Genomic DNA, 22,426 nt, shown 5'->3' with positions numbered 1-22,426 from the left:
TCAGGGTTAAAGTTCTGACATTTGGTTGAATTTATGTTTGGGCTCCAGGCTGAGATAATAACCATCTGTCTTTCTCTCTCTCCCTCTCTTTTTGTGCAGACATGAAGGGGTCCCCGGGCGGCAGCTCAGTGGGGAAGTTGTCTGTGGGTTCAGGTGGGGGTCCGCAGACTGAGACTGGGCCTGCAGTGGAGGGCGATAAGCCGGAGGTGGAGCTGAGTAATCTGATGATGTGTTCCAGGCTGAGCCAGAGCCAGTCCTCCCTGAAATCCTCCTCGTCTGTGGGCTCGGTGCGGGGGGATGAGGGGGGGCTCTACGCAGACTTCTACGGAGATTACTGTCCGCTCTTTGACAACGGCCAAGAACCGGACTCGTCCAGTCTGAGGGGTAATTTGACATAATGGCAGATGTTCAGATTCCTCATCCTGCTTAGTCATGTTGGCTGATGAATCCCATTTTTTTCATACTAAAAAACTTTCACCTCAAACAATATGGCTGCTAGTTGCCTGAAATTAAAAATTAAAATCAAACAGGTGTAATATTTGTAATATTCTTCAAAATTCATATGAAGTTTTCAAGTGGTCAAGACCCGTGTGGGCCAAATTAGCAAATACAAACCTTTAATGTCATTAAACTGAAGTTCAACTCAACCTTAAAACGAGTTGAATTCATCGAAGAAATAAGCTAACGTTTTAAAATATATGAATGTAGAAATGATGTGTGATGTGCTCTAAGCTGGTACCTGACCTAGAAATCTCTTTTTTCCTTATTTCATTTGTCGTGTCAGAACAAACTACTTTAAAAGCTTCTATGATTCACTTTTTATTTTTTAAAAACATTTTTCCATGACAGCCTTTTACCTGCCGTAGAGACACAGAAACCATCCTAGCTGACGACATTCTTATATATATATAAACTTTATTACAACTCGATGCCCAATGGGCAGACATACAACATATAAAAACAGTTACATAAACATATAAACAACAAAAAGGCACTCATACCAATGCTTCCATATTATAAAGGTCATGTCGTGATTTTCACTTAAACTAAATCATTACACTTGATGTGGACTTTAAGTCATCAGACATCTGGATTTTAATCAGAGAAATGAGCTGTGATAGTTTGAAGACTCAAAGCTCCTCCTGAGTTTGTGTCCAATAAAAAGAGAAAAACTCATTGTCAATGTGAACGTGCTTTATTAAGCAGCGGTTTGTTTGTTTTGGAGAAAAGGACACCTCTGTGAATAATTCAGTTCCCTCTAAAAACCTCGTTTGGATGAAAGCTCAGAGCTCAATTTGAGACTGAGGGCCTGATTCCCAAAAAAAGATTGTGTGACTGTGCAGCTGCTAAACTTGTACCAATGAGTCGTCGTCTTATTCAAAAAGCTCAATTAGAGTCTAAATGCACTCTGACAGCGTCCCTGTAATCCAGTGCTGTTAGTGCATATTTAAACACGGCATTATGATGTCATTTGTCAAACATCAAGCCCAAAAAAACAACACTAGAAGGCCACACGCAGCTAAGAGGGAGGATTTTAACATGATGGCACAGTGTGTGGCGGTGATGCAGTGTTTATACAGTAAAAAGAAAAAATATTCAAATTATTAAAAAATAAATAAATAAAGTTACATTCAAACTTTTTCGTAACCATGCCAACTATTCTCCCTCTGTATGGCTTACAATGAAGGATTTATTCTGTAAACTTCACATTATAATTAGAATCAAATAAAAATGATGCCCTGATAATGTACCTTTTTTGGTTCTGCAGAATCGATCAGAAAACATGCATTGTAACTGAAATGTATTGCCTCATGTCCTTTTGAGTTTTCTCTTCTCTCTTGTGAATCCTGCAGATGCAGAGAACCCATCGTCCACGGAGCAGGAGATCCTTGAAGGGCAGGGCAGCTTCAAACTGGAGGGTTGGTGGCTGAAGCTGAGTCAGTTCCACGGCCTCATCGTGAAGAGGTTCCACTGCGCCAAGAGGAACACTAAAGGCCTGTTCTCTCAGATCCTCCTGCCTGCCTTCTTCGTCTGCGTGGCCATGACCGTGGCTCTGTCCGTGCCTGAGATTGGTGAGAGGTTTTTTTTTTTAAATGGTTAAGCTTGGGCTGACACAGAATGTTTAACCTCTATATAAGACAAGTACAAAATAAAATAAAAAACCCAGGGCCTCATTCACCAGAGGATTGCTCTCAGTTGTTTTTGTATGAAAACTGTGCTAATGAATCAAAAACACACCTTATAATTCAAAAGGCGTACGCACATCATGTAATTGCTCCTTATTGTGCCGCAGAGCAAACAGGCTCTCTGTGCTCCTGTGACGTTTTCAGGTACAGTATTTAAATAAACCATTATGCAGTCATACAGGGAAAGATTTACCACTGTCTATGCAGATCAGTCTGTTGAGAGTTGGTGGTAACTGCGCCGCAATATTTATGAAGTCAGTTGCAGGTGATTGATGTGAAAATTTCACTGAAAACATAACAACATAGTTTTATAGTTTTAATTGCAAAATTCATTTTCATAATCAAAACACAAGATCAAGAAGAGCTTTGGGAGCAGGTCTGTATCTGTAGAGTCTGGGTGCGTCTCCTCATCCAGCTGTCGAATGAAAAGAAAACGTAGGGACCAGATGACAGGTCTGTCTTTCTTCTCAGAGGCTTCAGGGTGGCATGTGGGTCTAAAAGAGACACCTGAGTGGGGACAAAGCATTGTTATGTGTTGACTGAGCCGTGTGTCATGGCTCTGTGAGAGCTGCAGGAGTGACCCAGGGCAGAGCAGAGAGGACACTCGCCATGAGGATGACGAATCTTTCCCGGAAATACACAAAAGCCCTTCAGCTGGTCGTGTGAAGTGTGAGGGTGTTAATCTCTTCTTTAGACCATCACTGTGGGGCAACTGGATAATAGCTTTTTATTTCTGTTTGTTTTCTCTCTTTCTCTTTTGCTTGTGAGAGTATTGGGTTGAAATTTGGGTTAGTGATTTATTTATTTTATTTTGCTGCATTTGAATTTAAACTAAGAGAATTTGCATCACTTTAAGCAGGTTGTCTTATTTTTATTTTTATTTTTATTTTTTTTTAAAGCACAAACCCAAATGTAGTGAAATCAATGACCTGAACTCCTAGATTTGCCTCTGATGAAAACATATTCATCAAGGTGAAAGAAGTATTCAGAGACTTTAATTTAAAGCTCGCTTATTGTGCAAAATACATTTTACTATGTTTTTGTTACACTAATATGTGTCCCTATTGTCTCTCACGATGTGCCCTCAAACAGGCTGTGACATGATCACATACAGGATCAGAGAAACAAGAAGCTTCACAGACATGTTTTGTTGACATCTAATACATATTTAAAGTGCTTGAAAAGGAGGATAATATATAACCTTTAACAAAAGTAGTCATAGTCAAAGGTGCAGTAGAAGTAGACTCCCAGGGGGTTAAAGGTGTTCGGTCATAGAGGCTGGTGTGCATTAGTCTTTGAGAGATTTTTGAAAAAGTTACTTCAGGGTAAATCACTGCAGCTTTGAATAGTACAAGTTTTAAAGGAACTATTTAAAAAAACATCAATTGACAAAGACAACATCGAGGCATTGGAAACAGACCTCTAACTGGAGGATGAACTTTCTGTTTGTTTGGTTTTCCAGGAGATCTGCCCCCCCTCATTTTGTCCCCCTCTCAGTATCACAACTACACCCAACCCCGAGGCAACTTCATCCCATATGCCAATGAAGACAGACCCCAGTACAGGTGAGACGAGCGACTGATGTGACTGGAGGTGTGTTCTTGTGTTTGTGCGTGTGAAGGAGAATTTCTTCAAACCTACAGAGGACTCAGTGATAATGTGACAACAAAGGACCGGTGGCCGAGTGGTTGGTTTGCGAGCCACATGATCTGTCGCTGCTTTTCCGCATGTCATTCCCTACTCTCTCTCTCTCCCAGATTTCAGACTCTATTTTCGTACCTCTAAAAATAAAGGCCCAAAAAGCAGATCATTCAATCACAAATATTCCAGTTTCCACTCTTAATATATCTAATTATGACAATTATCTAGTTTTTAATTAAAGGCAGGGTTGGTATTTTTTTTTAAACTAGAATTCTCCGTATTCACCCCTCTAAAGCCCCGCCCCTCACTTACATGCTCTATCACCATTGGTCCAGAAGCAGATTTCAGCTCATGCTTTGAGTGTGGGCTCGTGCAGAGAGGCGTGATTGGTTTCATAAAACGTGGTCGAGTGCCGACATCAAGTTTTTACGTGTTTACAAACCGCTACAGATGACACATTTTTTTGTTTCTTTTTCAGAGCTCATGATTTATTAATTACTGTCAGGACTTAAAGACAATTTCAACCAAAATCATAAAAAGGTGTATCTGGATGAAATAACATAACCTACCTTTACTAGATAAAAAGAATACATTGATTTATGTAATTCACAAAACAAAGATGGCAAGAAACTATGACCACAATTAATAATCTCCTTTAAAACTACTTGTGCAATAACATGTCCATCCTTATATGCACTGTGTGCATGATAGTGTCCATACAGTTTGTACAGGTTTATATCTTTAAGTAACAACTGTAACTCTGTAACTGGCTCTTTTGAACAATTTTTTGATGCATATTATATATATTTTATGTTTTGTCATTTTACATTTTTATCTACTTTAATTTTGCGCTGTGAGATTCTTCTTCTGCCATCCTACTTTGTTGCTGTAAGACTGTAAATCTCTCCATTTCTGAGATGAATAAAATGATTATGTTATCTTATCTTTACCAATACTTATCTATAACATAACCAAATATTATTCGCAAAAACATTTAGATGTGCGTCTAAAAGTTTCTGTTACATGCTTTCTTCTTCCTGGTGGATAATCTGTGTGATACCTCAGTGGTCTAAAAATCTGTTTTAAATGTGATTGATTCGCTTTATAAATGGAAACGTGGCATTTCAAATTGATTATAAATGTATATCCACTTGTCTATAACACATGCAAGATCTAATTGTGACCCCTTCCACCTTAGGAGTAAGTTGTCCCCGGACGCCAACCCACAGAAGATCATCAACACCCTCCGTCTGCCCTCGGGTGTGGGGGCCACCTGTGTCCTTAAAACCCCCTACAACAGCACCCTGGATCAGCTGGCCCAGACGCTCAACCCCAGTGCCAACAACTCCAAGACTCTGGCTGCCCGCTACTTTGACTCCATGTGTCTGGACTCCTTCACCCAGGGGGTCCCTCTCTCCAACTTTGTGCCCCCTCCCCCCTCACCGGCTCCTTCCGACGACCCAGACCCCCGCTTTGAGGATGGGCTGTGGAACTTCACAGTCGCCCCTCCCACCACAGTTCATGGTGAGTTTTGTCAACCGGGGAAAAAGGTAGTTTATCGTTTGGTCTTTAAAAGGTCTTGTAAATAAAATCCCCCTCCGTTTTCTCAGAGCCTGTGACGTCTCCCCCCACCCTCCCCCTAGCCATCCATGAGCCGGTGCGATGCACCTGCTCCATGCAGGGGACGGGCTTCTCCTGCCCCAGTGGGGTCGGAGGGCGGCCCCCCCTCATGAAGGTGGTAACGGGTGACATCCTGGTGGACATAACAGGTCGGAACGTGTCTGAGTACCTGCTCTTCACGTCTGACAGACTGCGTCTGCACAGGTAAGACTTTTTATTTTTGGGAGCGTCTGGTCGGGATGAGTGTCATTTAACCTTTTTGAAATGGGTCTCAGTCAGGTTACAAAAATGATTCATACAATTGTCAACAAAGATTCATTAAAACTCTTGTGAAATTCAGGCCAAAGCTGATGTCAAACTGTGGATTAAAATACAGAATGTGCATCGTTGACTCTTTAACAAAGAGAATAAGATAAAGCTTTAACTGATCCTGATTCTGTATGTTCTCTATAGGTACGGTGGTTTAACAGTGGGAAACATCCAGAAATCAATCCCAGCATCCTTTGGGAGCAACTTACCGCCAATGGTTAGAAAGATAGCAGTTCGCCGATCAGCTCAGGTAAGATGTGAACACTGAACTAGACTCAGAGTTCACAGATGCAGTATGAACTCCACACTGAGAGACACTGCTGCTTGTGTGCAGGTTCTGTACAACAACAAAGGTTACCACAGCATGCCCACGTATCTCAACGTGCTCAACAACGCCATCCTGCGTGCCAACCTGCCGGCCTCCAAAGGAAACCCCGCAGCATACGGTACAAAAGACACAACACGGATACACATTTATTGAAACTGAACAGACAAAGCACTGATAAATGAGTGATAAGATAGTGTTTTGGTTTGGTTATTATCCTCCTCTTAAAGCAGGTTTGTGTGTTTGTGTGTGTGTGTGTGTGTGTGTGTGTGTGTGTGTGTGTGTGTGTGTGTATGTGCGTGCGTGTCTATTTACAGGTATCACTTTGACAAACCATCCAATGAACCGAACCAGTGCCAGCCTGTCATTGGACTACTTGTAAGTGTCTTCGCAGCTCTGATATCAAAACAAAAACCAACTAAATGAAAATATGAAATATATGAAATCAATTTAGAATATAAATGTGCACCAAAGCTAATTAGAAAAGATCTGATTCCATTGGACTAGTGCCGTTCAAACTGAAGGTAAACAGTTCTAAGTCTGAGTCACATAGCTGCAAAGGTTTTGGTCACTTTTGCCATCAGGGTAAATCTGGTTTAAGACATGAAATCTTAATAAGACGTCTTGTTTCTTTTGCAGCGCTCCAAGTTTGAAAAGTTTTGCTTGGGTTCATTTGTCCCCTCTGCTGTGTCTGCAGGCTGCAGGGCACAGATGTGGTGATTGCAATCTTCATCATTGTTGCCATGTCCTTCGTCCCGGCCAGTTTTGTGGTTTTCCTCGTTGCAGAGAAATCCACAAAAGCCAAACACCTGCAGTTTGTCAGTGGCTGTGACCCGGTCATCTACTGGCTGGCTAACTACATCTGGGACATGGTGAGGACAATGCGTGTGTGTAGATGCTGCACATAGTTTGTCCAGGTGTGAACATGTTCTCTCCTCTTTTCTCCTCAGTTGAACTATCTGGTACCTGCCACCTGCTGTGTCATTATTCTGTTTGTGTTCGACCTGCCGGCCTACACCTCCCCCACTAACTTCCCTGCCGTCCTCTCCCTCTTCCTGCTCTATGGGTGAGACGTCCTACTGCTCACACAAACACACATATCTACACAGTTTGACTTGTTGCTTATCAGCCACTGTGCTCTGATGGTCTGCCTTCCACTTAAAATATTTATGAACTAGTTTCTAATAAACATATCCTATGTAAAAGCAGGATAACTGTGTATATTTACATTTTTATGAAATGTGAACAGGGTGGTCTGCAGAGTATTTACTATGGTCCCTGTTTCCACCATCATGAAGGCATAATGTTTAGTGTAGCCAAAATAAAGGAGTTTAAATTTTCCAACATAAAGAAACGACCAGTTTGCATTTAAACCTTTAAATCAAAATCAGTGCAGTGTTTGTGAGAGTCCAATAAAGCAGTTCAATGTTATTTAACTCTGTGCTGGGAAAGTTCTCTCCGCTCCTGAATCTTTGGAAATCCTTTTTTCGCTCTTGCTGAGGACGAGTTTTTCTTCTTCTTCCAGGTGGTCTATCACTCCCATCATGTACCCAGCATCCTTCTGGTTCGAAGTTCCCAGTACAGCTTACGTGTTCCTCATCGTCATCAACCTCTTCATCGGCATCACTGCGACGGTCGCCACATTCCTCCTGCAGCTCTTTGAACACGATAAGGTTACTTTGAAAAGATTATCTCAACATCAGATACTGCTCGACATATTCGGAGGGTTTAACCTTAAACATCATTTATTTATTTGACCAGATGAGAAGTTACATCATGTTGTCGACATATGTTAGGGTTAGATACATACGACGAACAAATCAACCTTCCTTCATTGATAAGCTCTGTGCAGTCAATTGCTTCCCTTTATTTATTTTGATTATTGAAGTATTTTTTCTTCTCCAGGATTTGAAAAAAGTCAACAGTTATCTGAAGTCCTGCTTCCTCATCTTCCCCAACTACAACCTGGGTCATGGCCTGATGGAGATGGCCTACAACGAGTACATCAACGAATACTACGCTAAAATCGGTACGTTCTTGTAACAAAAAAAAAAAGTCACCCTGGACCTAATTAATGTGTGTAAAATCCTGCTCCTACATCCTGGTTTTAAGAGCGTTGTGTTGGAGGGTTTGCCAACGATCTTACTGATGAGACCCAGGCTATGAAAGTAAAAGTAAAAGTAAAAGTTTTTACCTCAGACATTCTACAAATTCAAGAAGGGGTACCTCAGGGTTTGGTACTGGTGTCCTTTGAAATCGTATTTCAACTTTTTTCTATTTTTATACTGATGATACTGTCATTAACTGCTTATGGCACCCACAAGCTTTTTTGCTAAACTTCCACTTGATTTACCTCGGCACAAGATCAGATTTGTTCAGCTGCAGCTTGTAAAAAATGAGGCTGACTCTTCGGACAGCAGTGAAAAATGTCGATCATTGACTGTGGCTATCTTACTCACCATTGTACCCTCAAGTCGAAAGTAGAATGGACAGCTTTACGTTCATGCATGGCTTGATCATCAGTATATCTTCATTTACAAAACCACATTGACATTCCGACAGTCTTTTCTGCTTTGAGCTGATCTTTATCTTGAAACAATCTGAAATCAGATATTTTTGAAGGTTTGTTTTTGAGCTTTTAATGTCTTTTTTTATTCAGAGATTGGAAAGTTGATAGAGTTTGAAATGACATAGGGATGAACGCCACAGGTCAGATTTTGTTGTTGAAGCTGTGTGTTGCAGCTATAATTGGCCCGGTCTCTCTATACAGAGTTCTCTGATCTCAGTAGGACTACATCAAGGTTTTGAATGTGTGCTTTTAGGTCAGTTTGACAAGATGAAGTCTCCGTTCGAGTGGGACATTGTGACCCGAGGACTTGTTGCCATGACAATTGAAGGCTTCGTGGGCTTCCTCATCACCATCCTCTGCCAGTACAACTTCCTCAGGAAACCTCCGTGAGTGCTGTGTTTGTGTGAGGTGTCACTTCTTCAGATGTGAAGACAGACTCTCTGTTTAGAGCTGATGTTGGTGATTAAAATGTGCGGCGAGCGTGAGGTGTGAACACAAGCTTCACCGCTCAGTGTAGCAGCTACAGAAACATCCAGTGTATGCATGCTGTGCAACCTTAAGTGATGTGAGGACCAGTGATTGAAGAGTTAGTAAAAACAAGTCAGGATAAATATGTCAAAAGAACATTTGAGTTTGATATTTAGAAAGTACAGTCAGGTTCATCTTAAATCAGCTTGTAATCAACAGATGATGAAAGTCTGTTTGAGTTCTGCATTGAGCTCAGCTGATCCAGAAGCTGATGTTTTTCTTTTGTTATATTTGAAAACTGGCACCAGGTTTACCTTCAACACACAGAGCTTTTTTGAAATATTAAAACTGAAGTACAGATGTGGAGAATAAAGCTAAAAGAAGTTGAAACACATTTGTTATATGGAAATGAAGTTTTAAATCAAGACAATAAAGTCAAGATTTCAGTTTTCATGCCAAGTATAACAAACCAAACTCCATGCAAGATCTAATCTTCCCCCTTTGACTTATTGAACAATAAGTCAAAGGGGGAAGATTTATTTTACATTTTATTTTTTGAATTTTTGAATTCATTCTCGTGAGGCAAAATAAAATAACCGATTTCTGCTCTAAAACAGTTTTGCTATATCTGGTAATAATATCCAAAATCATGAGCTGTTTGACACTTAAACTCCTCCGCAGACAAAAGAAAGAACACTGACTACTTTAAAAATTGTATTCAGGCTGCACAGTGTGTCCTTTTTCCACAAACTTTTTCTGTTTTAAATTGAAAACATTTTGTAAAGATGCAATTATCCCTGATGATCCACACTGTTATTCTGAGCCCTAATTTTATTGTATATATTTATTTGTTTTATTTTGTGTGTGTGTGTGTGTGTGTGTGTGTGTGTTCGTGCAGGAGGGTGCCGGTCAGCTGCAAGCCTATAGACGACGACGACGTTGACGTGGCTTGTGAGAGGCACAGAGTCCTGCGAGGAGACGCTGAAAACGACATGCTGAAAATCGAGAACCTGACAAAGGTTTAAAACGTCTCCTCGGTGTCGAGAACATCTCGAGGGGAAAACCTTTCAAATTAGAGCCAATTTGGAGACAAAAACACATTTTACTTCAAAAAACAATCATTTTCTGCATGATGCTGAAGAGTTAACACAATACCAGACTGTGATACGATTTTAGTAAAGGTCCCTGCCTTGATACCATGTCAACAAAAATGACACTTGACACTCAATATTGTGTCATTTCTTGTTTTTAATGATCAAAAAGTGAGAAATATGGAAATAAATCTGCCAATTCTTTAGTTAATACACATAGTGACAGTGTGAAGCTGTCTTGTAAAATATGTGCATTTTCACATCAGAAAAGTATCACAGTATTCAACATTTTGTCAGCAACACTTAAAATGATGCGAGTTCAGTAGAGTACACTTCTTGGACTTTGACTCGTCCCGTTTATGTTCTTCTCTGTGCGTTCGGTCCCTCAGGTGTATAAATCCAGGAAGATGGGTCGGATCCTGGCTGTGGACCGACTCTGTCTGGGGGTCCGGCCCGGGGAGTGTTTTGGTCTGCTGGGAGTGAACGGAGCCGGGAAGACCACCACCTTTAAGATGCTGACGGGTGACGAGTGCACGACCGGAGGAGAGGCCTTCATAAACGGAAACAGGTCAGGACGAGAAAACGTGGAAACATTCCCGAGTATTCTTTATTTTAAATCAAACACAAATGTCACATTAACTCTTGATTTACTAGACAGAAATCACAAAAAAAGTCAAGTTAACTTCAGTTACAAGAAATATCATACACAAATGACCTTATTGCAGAGAAGTTTTCATCTCACCACTGGCGCTAACAGCTACACGCAGTTAGCGTAAAAATAGCCATCTGCACAAAGTTGGTGCTTACGTCGATGCGTGGTAAGATAAGTCACGCAGCAGCTCTGCAGTGGTCAAAGCAACACTTCCAACTTTTTATTACCCAAAATGAATGATCTGTTCAGAAATTCTGAGGCCCACCGGTGGCCTGTTGGTTAAGGTGCGCTGCTCCTTGTCACAGCCACCGGGGTTTGAATCCGACCACAGCCCATTGCTGCGTGTGTCTGCTGGACAGACTGACAGCAGAACAGTGTTTAGACGTCTTCATACGTGTGTGTCGTTCAGTTTGCATGTCAACGCACCCATTTCAAGTCATTAGGATATCTGGGATTCAGTCGAATAGGTTAATATCTGCTTGTGTGTTTGTGTGTGGGACAGTATCCTGAAGGACCTGCTTCGCGTGCAGCAGAGTATCGGTTACTGTCCACAGTTTGACGCACTGTTTGACGACCTGACAGCCAGAGAACACCTGGAGCTCTACACTCGCCTCCGGGGGATTCCCTGGAAGGACCAGGAGAGGGTCAGTCCCTCACACATGACTGAAAACACACAGACACACACAACACCATGTTCAACATGTTGCATTCAACATCACATGTGAATGCGAGTAACCAGGGACGAACGTTCTGTTCATAAATCTGTTTTTAAATGACCATGGAATTCAAATCTGCAATATTGAGCATAACTTCAGGTTGAATTTCAGTATCATATATTTTATATGACATTACTAGAAGCACCAAGACCAATATAGCACTATGTTTCTATTGCCAATCAATACTATCAAAACACATTTGCCATCTGCTAATAAAAGTAGAGAAAAAAATCAAATGATGTGTTGAATGTTTTAAAACCTTTCATGCTTTTAGACAAACGGTGAGAATATCTGCTGCACATCCACAACCATTCAGTCCAACCAAACAAGTAATATGGGAGCAGCATCAAAACATTTCCATATCAATAAATGCAACCATTTTGAATCAAGAGCAGGAGAAACGTTTTGATGCCTTCATTGTATCTGATGAAGGGCGGTTACACTGAAACGTTGTGTGATGTAATCTGTGGTTCACAGTAAATCCCTTACAATGAAGTCATTGGTTTGAATCTTGTTAAGCTCTGTGTAGACCTTAACTCACAACCTACATGGTAAATCTCCATCAGACATTCACCCTGACTGACCTCCGTCCTCCTCCAGGTGGTGCAGTGGGCGTTAGAAAAGCTGGAGTTGTCAAAGTACGCAGACAAACCTGCCGGCACTTACAGCGGAGGAAACAAGCGAAAGCTGTCCACAGCCATCGCTCTGATCGGATACCCCTCGCTCATCTTTCTGGTAAGACGATCGGACAGGTACGCATGTTGGATGGATGTGCTGCATCAGTCTGTGTAAGCACAAAAAACTACACATGTCAGATGATTAATTTGAACTCTTTTATAACCGAAGCTGATGGAACAGTGTGTAAGAACATCAGTCCATTACATCCTCATACGCTGATGATGTCCTTCTTCTTCTCTCTGATATAAAGCTCACTATTATCCTTACAGCTCGTCTGCAGTCACAATAATATTATATTTCTAAATCGTGTCCCGACGAAAAAAACTGTGTCGAATAACAAATACTTGTAAATGTTTGGTCCTCCAGCTATCCTCTTCTTATTTGTCAAACATTATTTTTCAATTCATGGCTTCTTCTCAACACATTCATCAGGAAAACATTTTCAACTATTTATTTAACAGTGTAGCAAAAGATACATGAACTCTGTATCTGAGCTGGAGTGGAGAAGGGTCGCAGCGCTCGCAATGAAACGACAGACTGACTCGTAAATATCGTTCATGTTAGTAACAGCAGTTTGTCCTCATGATGATGACAGACATGAGACGACAGTCTGTGGAGGAGAGAGAGCGAGAGCAGGTTTGGACTAAGATTTGACAGCAGCAGGATGACTGGCTGAGAGAGGTTGTGGTAGAACCTTTTTGGATTACTAATAAAGAGTAAACGCCCCAGAGCAGAGAGAGGGAGTGAAAGATCTGAAGACAATTGAATGATGTGAGAAAATATATCCGGTCTTCCTTGATCCTGATCTTACGCTGCGCTCAATTTAACCACAAAGTGCTTAAACCTGTTGTTGTACTTATTACTTTTCTTTTGACTTGAGCTCTTCTATTTGTGATTTTCTCCAGGATGAGCCCACCACCGGGATGGACCCAAAGGCTCGCAGGTTCCTTTGGAATTTGATCCTCGACATCATCAAGACGGGACGCTCTGTAGTGCTGACATCACACAGGTGACACACCTGCGTCTACACACGCACAGCGAGGATACTTTCACTGCACTTGACTTCTTATATGATCTTGTGTCTCCCTCTGCAGCATGGAGGAGTGTGAGGCTTTGTGCACCAGACTGGGCATCATGGTGAACGGCAGGTTTAAATGTCTGGGCAGCATCCAACACCTGAAGAACAGGTGAGCAGGAGAACGATGTATTTACAGATGTGTGATATTAACGCTGACAGTCGTTTCCTGGTCATCTGTCGCAAAACTGAAACCCTTTAAATTAAAAGGAAACATGTTAAGAAACGTGCAAGAAATACACATTTCATAGCTGACATCGGAAATATACTAATAACAGAGCTTCATTATGGGCCTTTCATTCCCTCTCTCTCTCTGTCTCTCACACACACACACACACACACACAAACATATATACACGCACACACAGACACACATACACCTACACACACACAAAAATACACACACACACAGACACAGAAGTTGATGCACAAAAGATAAAGTTTTAGAAGAACAGAAATAAGAGAAAAATATATTTCACCTTTCAACTTTGTTGAACAGTTCCTCCTCTTTAATCTCTTTTATCCAGCTCCGAGTTTTAGTGTGTGCGTGTCCGTATTTGTCTAATCCATTCAACTTTCCTACTTTCACACCTTTTAGACAAACATGCAGTCCAAAGTGATCCCAGAGAAACAAAATACTTTAACTTTAAAACAATCAAATGTAAGAAATCGTTTCATAAAGATGTGTTGAACAAATAAAAGAAAGAAGCAGCAAGGACGAAGCTGTTGTTCAAAATGGTTAAAACTAAAATGTTAGACTCACTTGACATTTTACTTTTTTATAGCAAAAAACATTTTTTATTCTTCATTTATTTTATTTTAACTTGAACTCTTTAGTGGGTTTCTGCCTCACCTGCACATGTGATTTATATTTATTTGATATTTCTCTGTTTGACTTTTCTTTCAACAATGTGCAAATAAACCTCAACTAAAAACTTTACTACAAATAAAAAACTAGATCAAAGATAGGAAACCTTTACACATCGAGAGCTTTCATCTGGACAGGCAGTGTGATTTAAGACATAAAAACTCAAATCTCCATCGCTCTCTGTCACTTTTTTTAGACACATTAGAACTTTTTTTTGTTTTGTTTTTTTAAGCATTTGGGGATCTAATGATCTGCCTGTTTACATAAAATGTAAGAAGATCTGAGCTGTATGAAAAAACAAGGTCATGTAGAGCTCTATATAAAAAGAGTAGAAAACAGTCTGTGCAGACTCAGAGTTTAGAGCTGTCAAGTTACATTTATCTTCCATGTTTAGATCATTGCCGCAGCATGTTGAACCAACTGAAGCTCTCTTTGAGACGTTTGTGTCATGTAAACATTGATTTATTATCTATCTATACGGCTAGTGATGTTTAAAAATATAGCATCTTCATGGGATAAAAACTTTAGGGACTTTAGGGATATTTCAAAGAATGAATGTGTTGAAAAGAGGACTCAGTACAAAATTAGATCTAAAATGACTCGTGCATCAAGTTAATTTCTGAGTTTAAGTCAAACATTGTAAAACTAGACATGATCACAGATGTACAGGATGCTGATGTGTTCTTTGTGCTTATGACACTGTTTTGGGGTTAGTTTAAGAACTGAAAAGCCAAATAAATGGTGAGATGTTGAGTCGTCATGTTTCTGTGTGGCAGGTTTGGAGACGGCTACATGATCACAGTGAGGACAAAAAGCAGCTCTAATGTGAAGGAGGTGGTCCGATTCTTCAATAGAAACTTCCCTGAGGCCGTGCTCAAGGTAGATTTCTGCAACGGATTTTTATCGTCATTACGAGAGAACGACGTGCACCTAGCATGTTTTGAGAACCAGGTTATTCGATAAACACACTGAGGGTTTTTTTTTTTCAGATTTCTTTCTATATATGTGTTTTTAAATCTGTGCTTTTATTTGTATAAATATAAGTGAGACCTTCCCCCTCCTCTCAGAGGAGTTTCAGACTTACGCCTCTTTGTTATTGTGTTTGCAGGAGCGTCACCACACCAAGGTCCAGTACCAGCTGAAGTCTGAGCGGATCTCTCTGGCTCAGGTGTTCAGTAAGATGGAGCAGGTGGTGGAGGTTCTGGGCATCGAGGATTACTCAGTCAGTCAGACCACGCTGGACAATGTGAGGCGACTTAAAACATTCATTAACCACCATGACCAGACAGACTGAAAACAGTGTCAAACACTGACGCTCAAATGAGTTCAATAGAAAATTAATGTTTTGGGGTTTTTTTACCACCCAGGTGTTTGTCAACTTTGCCAAGAAACAGAGTGATAACCTGGAGCAGCAGGAGGTGTCACCCCCCGGTGGTAGACAGTCACCCCTGCAGCATATCCTCAACCTGCTGAAGTCTCGTCCGGCAAACACGGAGCTGAACGCGCTGATCAGCGAGGCGCCCGAGGAGCTGGAGAGCGACGATGACGAAGGACTCATCAGCTTTGAAGAGGAAAGAGTGAGTGGATCGCACCTTTTATTTTTATATATCACAGGTTGTTTGGGGGGGATTTTTCCTTTTTTTTAGAGAGATCTGATTGGGCAGTGGGCATTTCATACTGGTTGATCTCTTACCCAGAACAAAACCTGTTCTGGTAAGAAGTGAACCATTTGCTTAGTCTTTAAAACAAAGAGTTAACCTTGAAGTTACTCACAAACAGAAAGTCCTGCTTGATAGTGCAGGTACCTGCTCTTTGAAGAAAACATGTATGATTTGGTGCTGTGCACATCCAATCTCTTGTCTGATTATTCGATGTGTGTGTGTGTGTGTGTTCGGCAGGTGCAGCTCTCCTTTAACACAGACACTCTTTGCTAAAACCAGCTGCTGAAACACAGAGCTACAGCTGCGGTTGATCTGAGCTCTGGGGCAGAGCACAGAGCTGCAGATTTAACCCTGAAGAGGCACCTTAAAAAGAGGACCAGCAAATCAGTTTTTACGCCTCAAATTCTTCGCCCAGGAGGGACTGAGGGGTTGAAGTTGGATCAGACAGATGTGCAGAAGCTGCAAAGTCTGAGACAGAATTTGTCCTTGAATGTTTCCATATTTATGTTGTTTTCTGTCAGAATGTATCTCCGGATGGTGGATGGAGACTGTAGGTGAGACTCCACAGGTTACTCTTGATTTGTACGCCTGCCAAAGAGCCTGTGACCTGAGAGGACCCTTCGTTCCTGCACCCAACTCGACCTGCCTTGAGAGCATGCTGTGATGAAGTAGTTATGTAATACAGTCTATTTTTCTGTGGCAAGAAGAGTGATTTATTTTCGATATTGAAGCAGCTGCAGACTGAGGTGTGAGATTTATTTTGCACTAACAGAGGACTGAGTGAAATGCACCATGGGAAGTTGCGGAGCTGTTGGCCTTTTCTTTTTTCAACTTGATGTCAGAGACAGAGAAAATGTAACGGCATGGTCCTTGTTCTGATGGTGCCTCCCCTGTATAACACTGTACAGTTACTCTTTCTACTGAATGCTCCCTTTTGTGCGTTTAACATTCATTAAGTTGTGAACTCTGCCAAGAAGATCCTCTCTGAACCGGACACAGTGTAAAATAATAAGAATACCTGATCTCTGCTCCTATTCCCTGACAATAACTGCACTACCATCACTGTGATACTAAAGAGGACTCTCAGATCAGGAGAATACTCAAATTTAACACAAGTACATGTTTTATTATTTTCAGATACTTTTCAGTGGGATTTAAAGAAATCCAAATGTGCACATACTGTATATCCACACTTAAAAAACCATGGATGTTTCTCTGACCGTATGTTTGGTTCTAACTGGTCGCTCTCATGACTTTTGTGATGATTAAGTTGTAACTTGTCCACTTCTTCTTTAACAGCTTATTAGAGTCATGTTTTTGCTGTTAATCATTGCACTGGTGAGCTGTTTTGCTACTTGAAGGGGTTGTCATTAAACAAGAACAAAACTGACTTCTAACTTCTTCGTCTTTTTTATTTAGGAGGAGAGTCGGTTGATTAAAGGTCACATATTATCCTTCTCATCAACAAGTTTATATAAGTCTCAGAACATGTCTGTGAAGCCTCTTGTTCTAAATCCACTCTCATCCTGTATTTGATCATGTCTATAAACCCCTCTATTTCAGCCCTGCTCAGAACAGGCTGTATCTGTGTCTGTAGCTTTAAATATGTAAATGAGCTGTGTTTAACCAAAGCCCTCTGAAATGAGGATGTAGCTTGGGTTTTCTGTGGCTCTGTTTCCAGAAGTAAATCTCTTCATTTAAGTCATTCAGGACATTTTACAAAATCCTTCTATCAATCGATTGAAGCCTGGAACCAATACAACCAGCTACCCCAATGCCTGTGACAAGAGTACATTTGATTCAGCTCTAAAATGGCGTTAAAAAACAGAGAGGTACACAACCATGGACATGTGTCCAGTCAAGGAAGGACCCACTTCTTCTTCAACATAACAGTAGTTGTTATAGTGTTGTCGAATATATGAATTACATTCACTGCGGTGAAAGGTTATTCATACATTCAGTGTTAGCTATCTAACCAGCTAGCCTGCTAGTGAAACTATCCATGCACTAAAGCGCTGAGGGGCAGAAGACATTGCCAATGCGAGCTTTACCACTCAGAGACATCACTGTGACACTATGATGGTAGGTATTCAATATCGCAAATAAATTTAGTTTTTTTAAGTTGGTTAACATCATGCAAACTTGTGTCTTCTACAGGAGTCTTTACCATTGTTGCACACACAGGTAGTGTGGTTATTCTAGTTTGGATAATTATGACATGAATAATAATCACATCAGCTCCAGAGAAAATGATAGGGAGGTTTACCTCAGGAACCACACTTGAGCCCTTTGGTTTACACTGCAAAGGCAGACTCAGAGGGCAAGAACAAACACTTAGCTGTGGGAGTGTTACCCACCTGGGGGAGGGGTTACTGCCCTTTGTGATGTCATGAAGGGAAAATCACAGCCTGTTTGAGCACATTTTCTGAAAAGTGGAGCAGGCAAAGACGTTGAGTATGGACCTTCTCATCATTTGGTCTTTTGTCACAAACTAGAGACATATTGGTGTTAGAAACACGTGAAGTGTATTTTACATGTGACCTTAAAGATTTCCTATGATTATTCATTTTTGCATCTTTACTATTTATGTACAGTAAATTTTAGTTTAAAAAAAACAAAAAAACTTGACATGTTCAAATTGATTTTTGCAGTTTATTCATTTCATTTCAGGATTCACTTAAATTAACCTTCATATTTTAATTGCCTCGTTCATTAATTCATTAAATATAGAATTACACCTTTAATCCATCCATCTATCCAATTAAAACACCCTTTAAAATCCATATTCAAGTTGTAGTTGTGATAAATATCGAGCATTAAAAGTGATTTATCATACAAGCCATTTTAAAAAAAGAAGCTAAATTTCATAATGCAGTAAAAGAAGAGTCCTACAGCAGCGATGTGAGAACACAGAGGAAGAATCTGACGCTTCAGTCTTCATCTGCATCATCAAAGGCCACGCCGGTCGCTCGCAGCTTTCTGTAACAACACATCAACATTTCTATGTTACAGATACACGGGTCAGAATGAAGAAGAGTTTTAGGACGGACATGTTCGTACTTTTTGGTTCCTGGGTTGATGAGTGACGCTCCCGGAAGTCGTTTCTTCAGCGTCACTGACGGAGCTCCGTTCTGCTGCCGCGGCTCAAACTCTGAGGAGGGAAAATATCTGTGAGGTCATGAACTGATCAGACAACAACATCAGCATCATGAGCTCCACACAAGCGGGAGAATCTCTGCCACAGGCGAATGACCTGAAATAATGAGGTTAACTCTTTTCCAAATGATGCACATTTTTTTAATAAATTTTCTGCCAAGTGAAAACAACAGATAACTCTGTTTCCTGCTAAAGAGAGCTCTAAAAGACGAATCATTTGTCTCATTTCATCAAGTCAAGAACAGATTTTTTCTCTCAGAGTGAAACAGACCTTCTGCTCAGGTGAAACACCTTTCACTGTTCATCTTAAACAATAACAAAACTAAAAAACACCTAATATAAAGGGAGTGTTTTCTTGGGAGTGTGGAGGGACCCGTTTGAGAAAGGAAACCCGAGGTGAACATTGTTAGAAGAAGATGAATGTGTACCTGTGTGTCTCCTCCGAGGATCTTTCACTGGACTGATTGACGGAGACCCACCTGTAGTTCAGAACAAAAACAAAAAAACACAGTGAGCAAAGTGACGCCGAATTCCACTCTGCATTGTTCCCAAACGAATTCTAACATTTACTGTCGCTCTGCACGAGGCTGTCGGCTAATTTGAACAGCAGCTCCTTTAGCTCCTCTCGGGCCTGAGGACCCTCCAGCCTGTTCAGGGTCATCCTGAGGTCAGCTGAACTGGAGCCCACATGGAGGTCTGCACTCGAGTCATGGACCACAACAGACACGTCACCGCTACCACAGGCCGACCTGAGGGAAACAAACAGGGACACTCAGCCTGGATAAATCACAGTTACATCATTAACACATAACTAAAGCGCCAGCTCACCTGAGTTTGAGTATGAAATCATCTGTCGACGTCAGGGCTAACCTCTGTCTCTAAACAAACAGGAAGAATTAGACGCAGAGCTACAGCAAGAAGAAAAACCTTCAGTGATGCACACAGAGAGAACGAGGGACCACAGAGGGGTCTGCAGACGAAACTTACAAACTGCTCCTGAGTGTCTGCAGTCAACTCTGAGCTCCAAACATCAGCAGCATCTGTCAAACTACAGCAAGGTCAAAACAGACACATAAATCACGAGTGGGCCGAGTACGCAATGCAAACACACTTCATTCATCACATGGTGGTTCATTTTGTAAAATGGAAATAAAAACAGAATGTGATGACTTTCAAAACATTGGATCTCCATATTTAATTGAAAATAATCAAAAGGCAACAAATCAAATGACCTGAAACGTCCAATCCCTCTGTGTGTGTCGTATATGATAAAGGAAAACATGTCCCAGAAAAACTTTAGTCTCAACTTTAAAATGGACTCGTTTGATTTTCATGATCGAAAACATGAAAAGACTGCTTCTGTTTTCTTGTTTTGACAAAGCTTTACAAATAAATTATTAAAAACTTGTGCTTAAAAATATGTTGCAGTAGTTTATTGAATACAACGTAAATGTTGATACCGAGAAATGATCAAACCTCTTTTCTTTGCTTATTTAAGTCCAGAGATGTAAGAGGGAGGAGAGACATGTTTCCAAAACGTATTTTAATAAAGGCAACATTACACCTTCATGTTACTGTGGGGATACAAGTGATGAGTGCATAATGTATGTTTACTAACACTCATTAGTAAACATACTACTAGTTTTACAAATCTTTGTATCTTTCAATTGTTTATTAATATGATGGTGAGATAAGACAGGAGTATTTTACTGTCCAATAACAAGCACAACAGTGATAAACACTGGGATGGTCATAAAGTCTCTGGGACATCTGGGAGCAATATAAAGTGATAATGTTTGTCTGTAACACATCCTTTAACTCACCCAACGTGACACACTTGGTTTTGTCTCTTCGTGAAGCAGATGAATCTCCTCTGACTCTTTTTATCCAGCACAGTGCAGCAACATGTTTGTATCCCCTCCATGTTTGTTTACTCACAAGGAAGAATAATATTGAAGTCTTCTTCGACGGTTTATTTAAAAAGCGTCTTCTTCTTCGTGGAGTCTTGTTGCTGATCGGTAAACCGGCCTATAAGCGTATTATCACCACCTAGTGGCCTGGAGTGTGGGACCTTAGTGTTTACCATTTTATTCTGCTTTTTTTTGTTTCAATTATTATTTTTTACATTATTTGAGTCATTATCAGACAATGTTAGAGAGCCAATTTGTATGACAAATATTTTTTGATAAATTACTTATGTGCTAAATTGTCAATATTGTCATTGTTTTTACAGTTCTACGATTTCATTTGGTAGATGTTTTTGTCCAAAGTGATATACATCTGAGAGAAAGTAAACCAAGCAGGATAAAGGCTTTAGGTACTATCTTATTTAACAACCCTGCTCATTATGTACATTTACCCTCGCTTATATTTTTTGAATAAAATGTCAATTTAATTAAATATTTCAGGAACAGTTTTTGGAAGACATAATTGATGTGTATTATGTCCCCATGTCTCATTTTCTTAGGTAATGCTTGACCTGTTATTCAGTTTGTTCACTTTTTTTTGTTTTGGTGCATGATATATGGTATAATTTTCAAATAAACAAGACTTGACTTCTCCAATAAACCAAATAATGTGAAACAACATACCATGAAAAAGTTCATTGAATCTTTTAAAAACATGAGCAAAATAATAAAATATAAGATAAGCATAAACATCAAATAAATAAACAGGTAACTATAAAAACAATAAAGGGAGACAAGTGAAAATAATTAAATTTTGTTTAATTCAAAAGATTTATTTGTCTCAAAGCTTCCAGAAGCATCAAGTATAAAATTAACAAACATATAAAAACTGTTAAACTGGTTGTTAAAATGTGATGTTGTTACTAATAATTAACCCCAACATATATTACCCACAATCCCCAGTCTTTTCTTTTTTTATTTTCCTGCCCCCTTGAACTGCAAAACAAAGAATACGCTTCTTTACACACAAACAAACAAAAATCTTTCAATCTTTTTCCCGGTCTCCCATGGCGTGGAGTTTAGTACTGAGGTGATGGAGGATGTTGTTTCAGGATGTGGCCTGATACAACAAAGACTAAATCACATCTCCATTCTGCTCTTTATGGACTGGAAAAGGTCCAAATCAACATTCAATCAACAGTCTGCTGAAAAACACCAGACTACATTATGAACGTAATAGAGCAAACATGGGAAGGGGCGTGGCTTAAAGTTTGTCCGCATAAATAAAACATCAGAAGAGTTAAACATGTGCATTAAAAGGTTATTGCGGAATACTACACATTTTGTTTATGAAGAATTCAAATATGTCAAATACATTTTAATAGTACCACATTTACAGTAGAAGCTATGTTTTTAGCTAACAAGTGTCTGTTATTGTTACGCTGATTTTCTTTCACATAAAATCCCTGAATAACTTACTGTTGTAACACAATCACTTTCTTTT

At 40.2% G+C, this 22,426-nt stretch overlaps 2 protein-coding genes across 3 annotated transcripts in view; one reads left to right on the top strand and one right to left on the bottom strand.

Moving 5' to 3' along the window:
* abca2 (ATP-binding cassette, sub-family A (ABC1), member 2) overlaps window positions 1-17,256 on the top strand; it is a 70,322-nt gene extending 53,066 nt beyond the window's left edge. Inside the window, exons 27-49 of the mRNA XM_079356577.1 lie at window positions 100-384; window positions 1,854-2,072; window positions 3,649-3,751; window positions 5,026-5,351; window positions 5,438-5,651; window positions 5,901-6,006; window positions 6,091-6,202; window positions 6,399-6,459; window positions 6,779-6,953; window positions 7,032-7,147; window positions 7,607-7,754; window positions 7,987-8,110; window positions 8,904-9,036; window positions 10,017-10,137; window positions 10,599-10,777; window positions 11,364-11,505; window positions 12,178-12,312; window positions 13,161-13,264; window positions 13,350-13,442; window positions 14,975-15,077; window positions 15,307-15,444; window positions 15,566-15,775; window positions 16,097-17,256. Of these exons, the coding sequence (XP_079212703.1) occupies window positions 100-384; window positions 1,854-2,072; window positions 3,649-3,751; window positions 5,026-5,351; window positions 5,438-5,651; window positions 5,901-6,006; window positions 6,091-6,202; window positions 6,399-6,459; window positions 6,779-6,953; window positions 7,032-7,147; window positions 7,607-7,754; window positions 7,987-8,110; window positions 8,904-9,036; window positions 10,017-10,137; window positions 10,599-10,777; window positions 11,364-11,505; window positions 12,178-12,312; window positions 13,161-13,264; window positions 13,350-13,442; window positions 14,975-15,077; window positions 15,307-15,444; window positions 15,566-15,775; window positions 16,097-16,132 (3,383 nt within the window). The 3' untranslated portion in view covers window positions 16,133-17,256. The remainder of the gene's footprint in view (window positions 1-99; window positions 385-1,853; window positions 2,073-3,648; window positions 3,752-5,025; window positions 5,352-5,437; window positions 5,652-5,900; window positions 6,007-6,090; window positions 6,203-6,398; window positions 6,460-6,778; window positions 6,954-7,031; window positions 7,148-7,606; window positions 7,755-7,986; window positions 8,111-8,903; window positions 9,037-10,016; window positions 10,138-10,598; window positions 10,778-11,363; window positions 11,506-12,177; window positions 12,313-13,160; window positions 13,265-13,349; window positions 13,443-14,974; window positions 15,078-15,306; window positions 15,445-15,565; window positions 15,776-16,096) is intronic.
* Window positions 17,257-18,491: 1,235 nt separating this feature from the next.
* paxx (PAXX non-homologous end joining factor) lies at window positions 18,492-20,995 on the bottom strand. Of its 2 annotated transcripts, none has more exons than XM_079341998.1 (7): window positions 20,839-20,995; window positions 20,003-20,063; window positions 19,844-19,893; window positions 19,580-19,764; window positions 19,444-19,494; window positions 18,920-19,010; window positions 18,492-18,838 (listed from the first exon to the last, which is right to left on the bottom strand). In XM_079341998.1, exons 1-7 carry the CDS (start codon window positions 20,937-20,939, stop codon window positions 18,790-18,792), a joined length of 588 nt encoding a protein of 195 aa, XP_079198124.1. In that variant the 5' UTR covers window positions 20,940-20,995; the 3' UTR covers window positions 18,492-18,789. The 2 variants fall into 2 exon arrangements, with proteins under 2 accessions (XP_079198124.1, XP_079198125.1); XM_079341999.1 differs by having other exon boundaries at window positions 19,586-19,764.
* Between the last annotated feature and the right edge of the window lie 1,431 nt (window positions 20,996-22,426).

Source organism: Symphodus melops (assembly GCF_947650265.1).
Source record: "Symphodus melops genome assembly, chromosome: 1".
NCBI lineage: Eukaryota > Metazoa > Chordata > Actinopteri > Labriformes > Labridae > Symphodus > Symphodus melops.
Note: the sequence above shows the minus strand (reverse complement) of the source record. Positions and strands in the feature narration are given on the sequence as shown.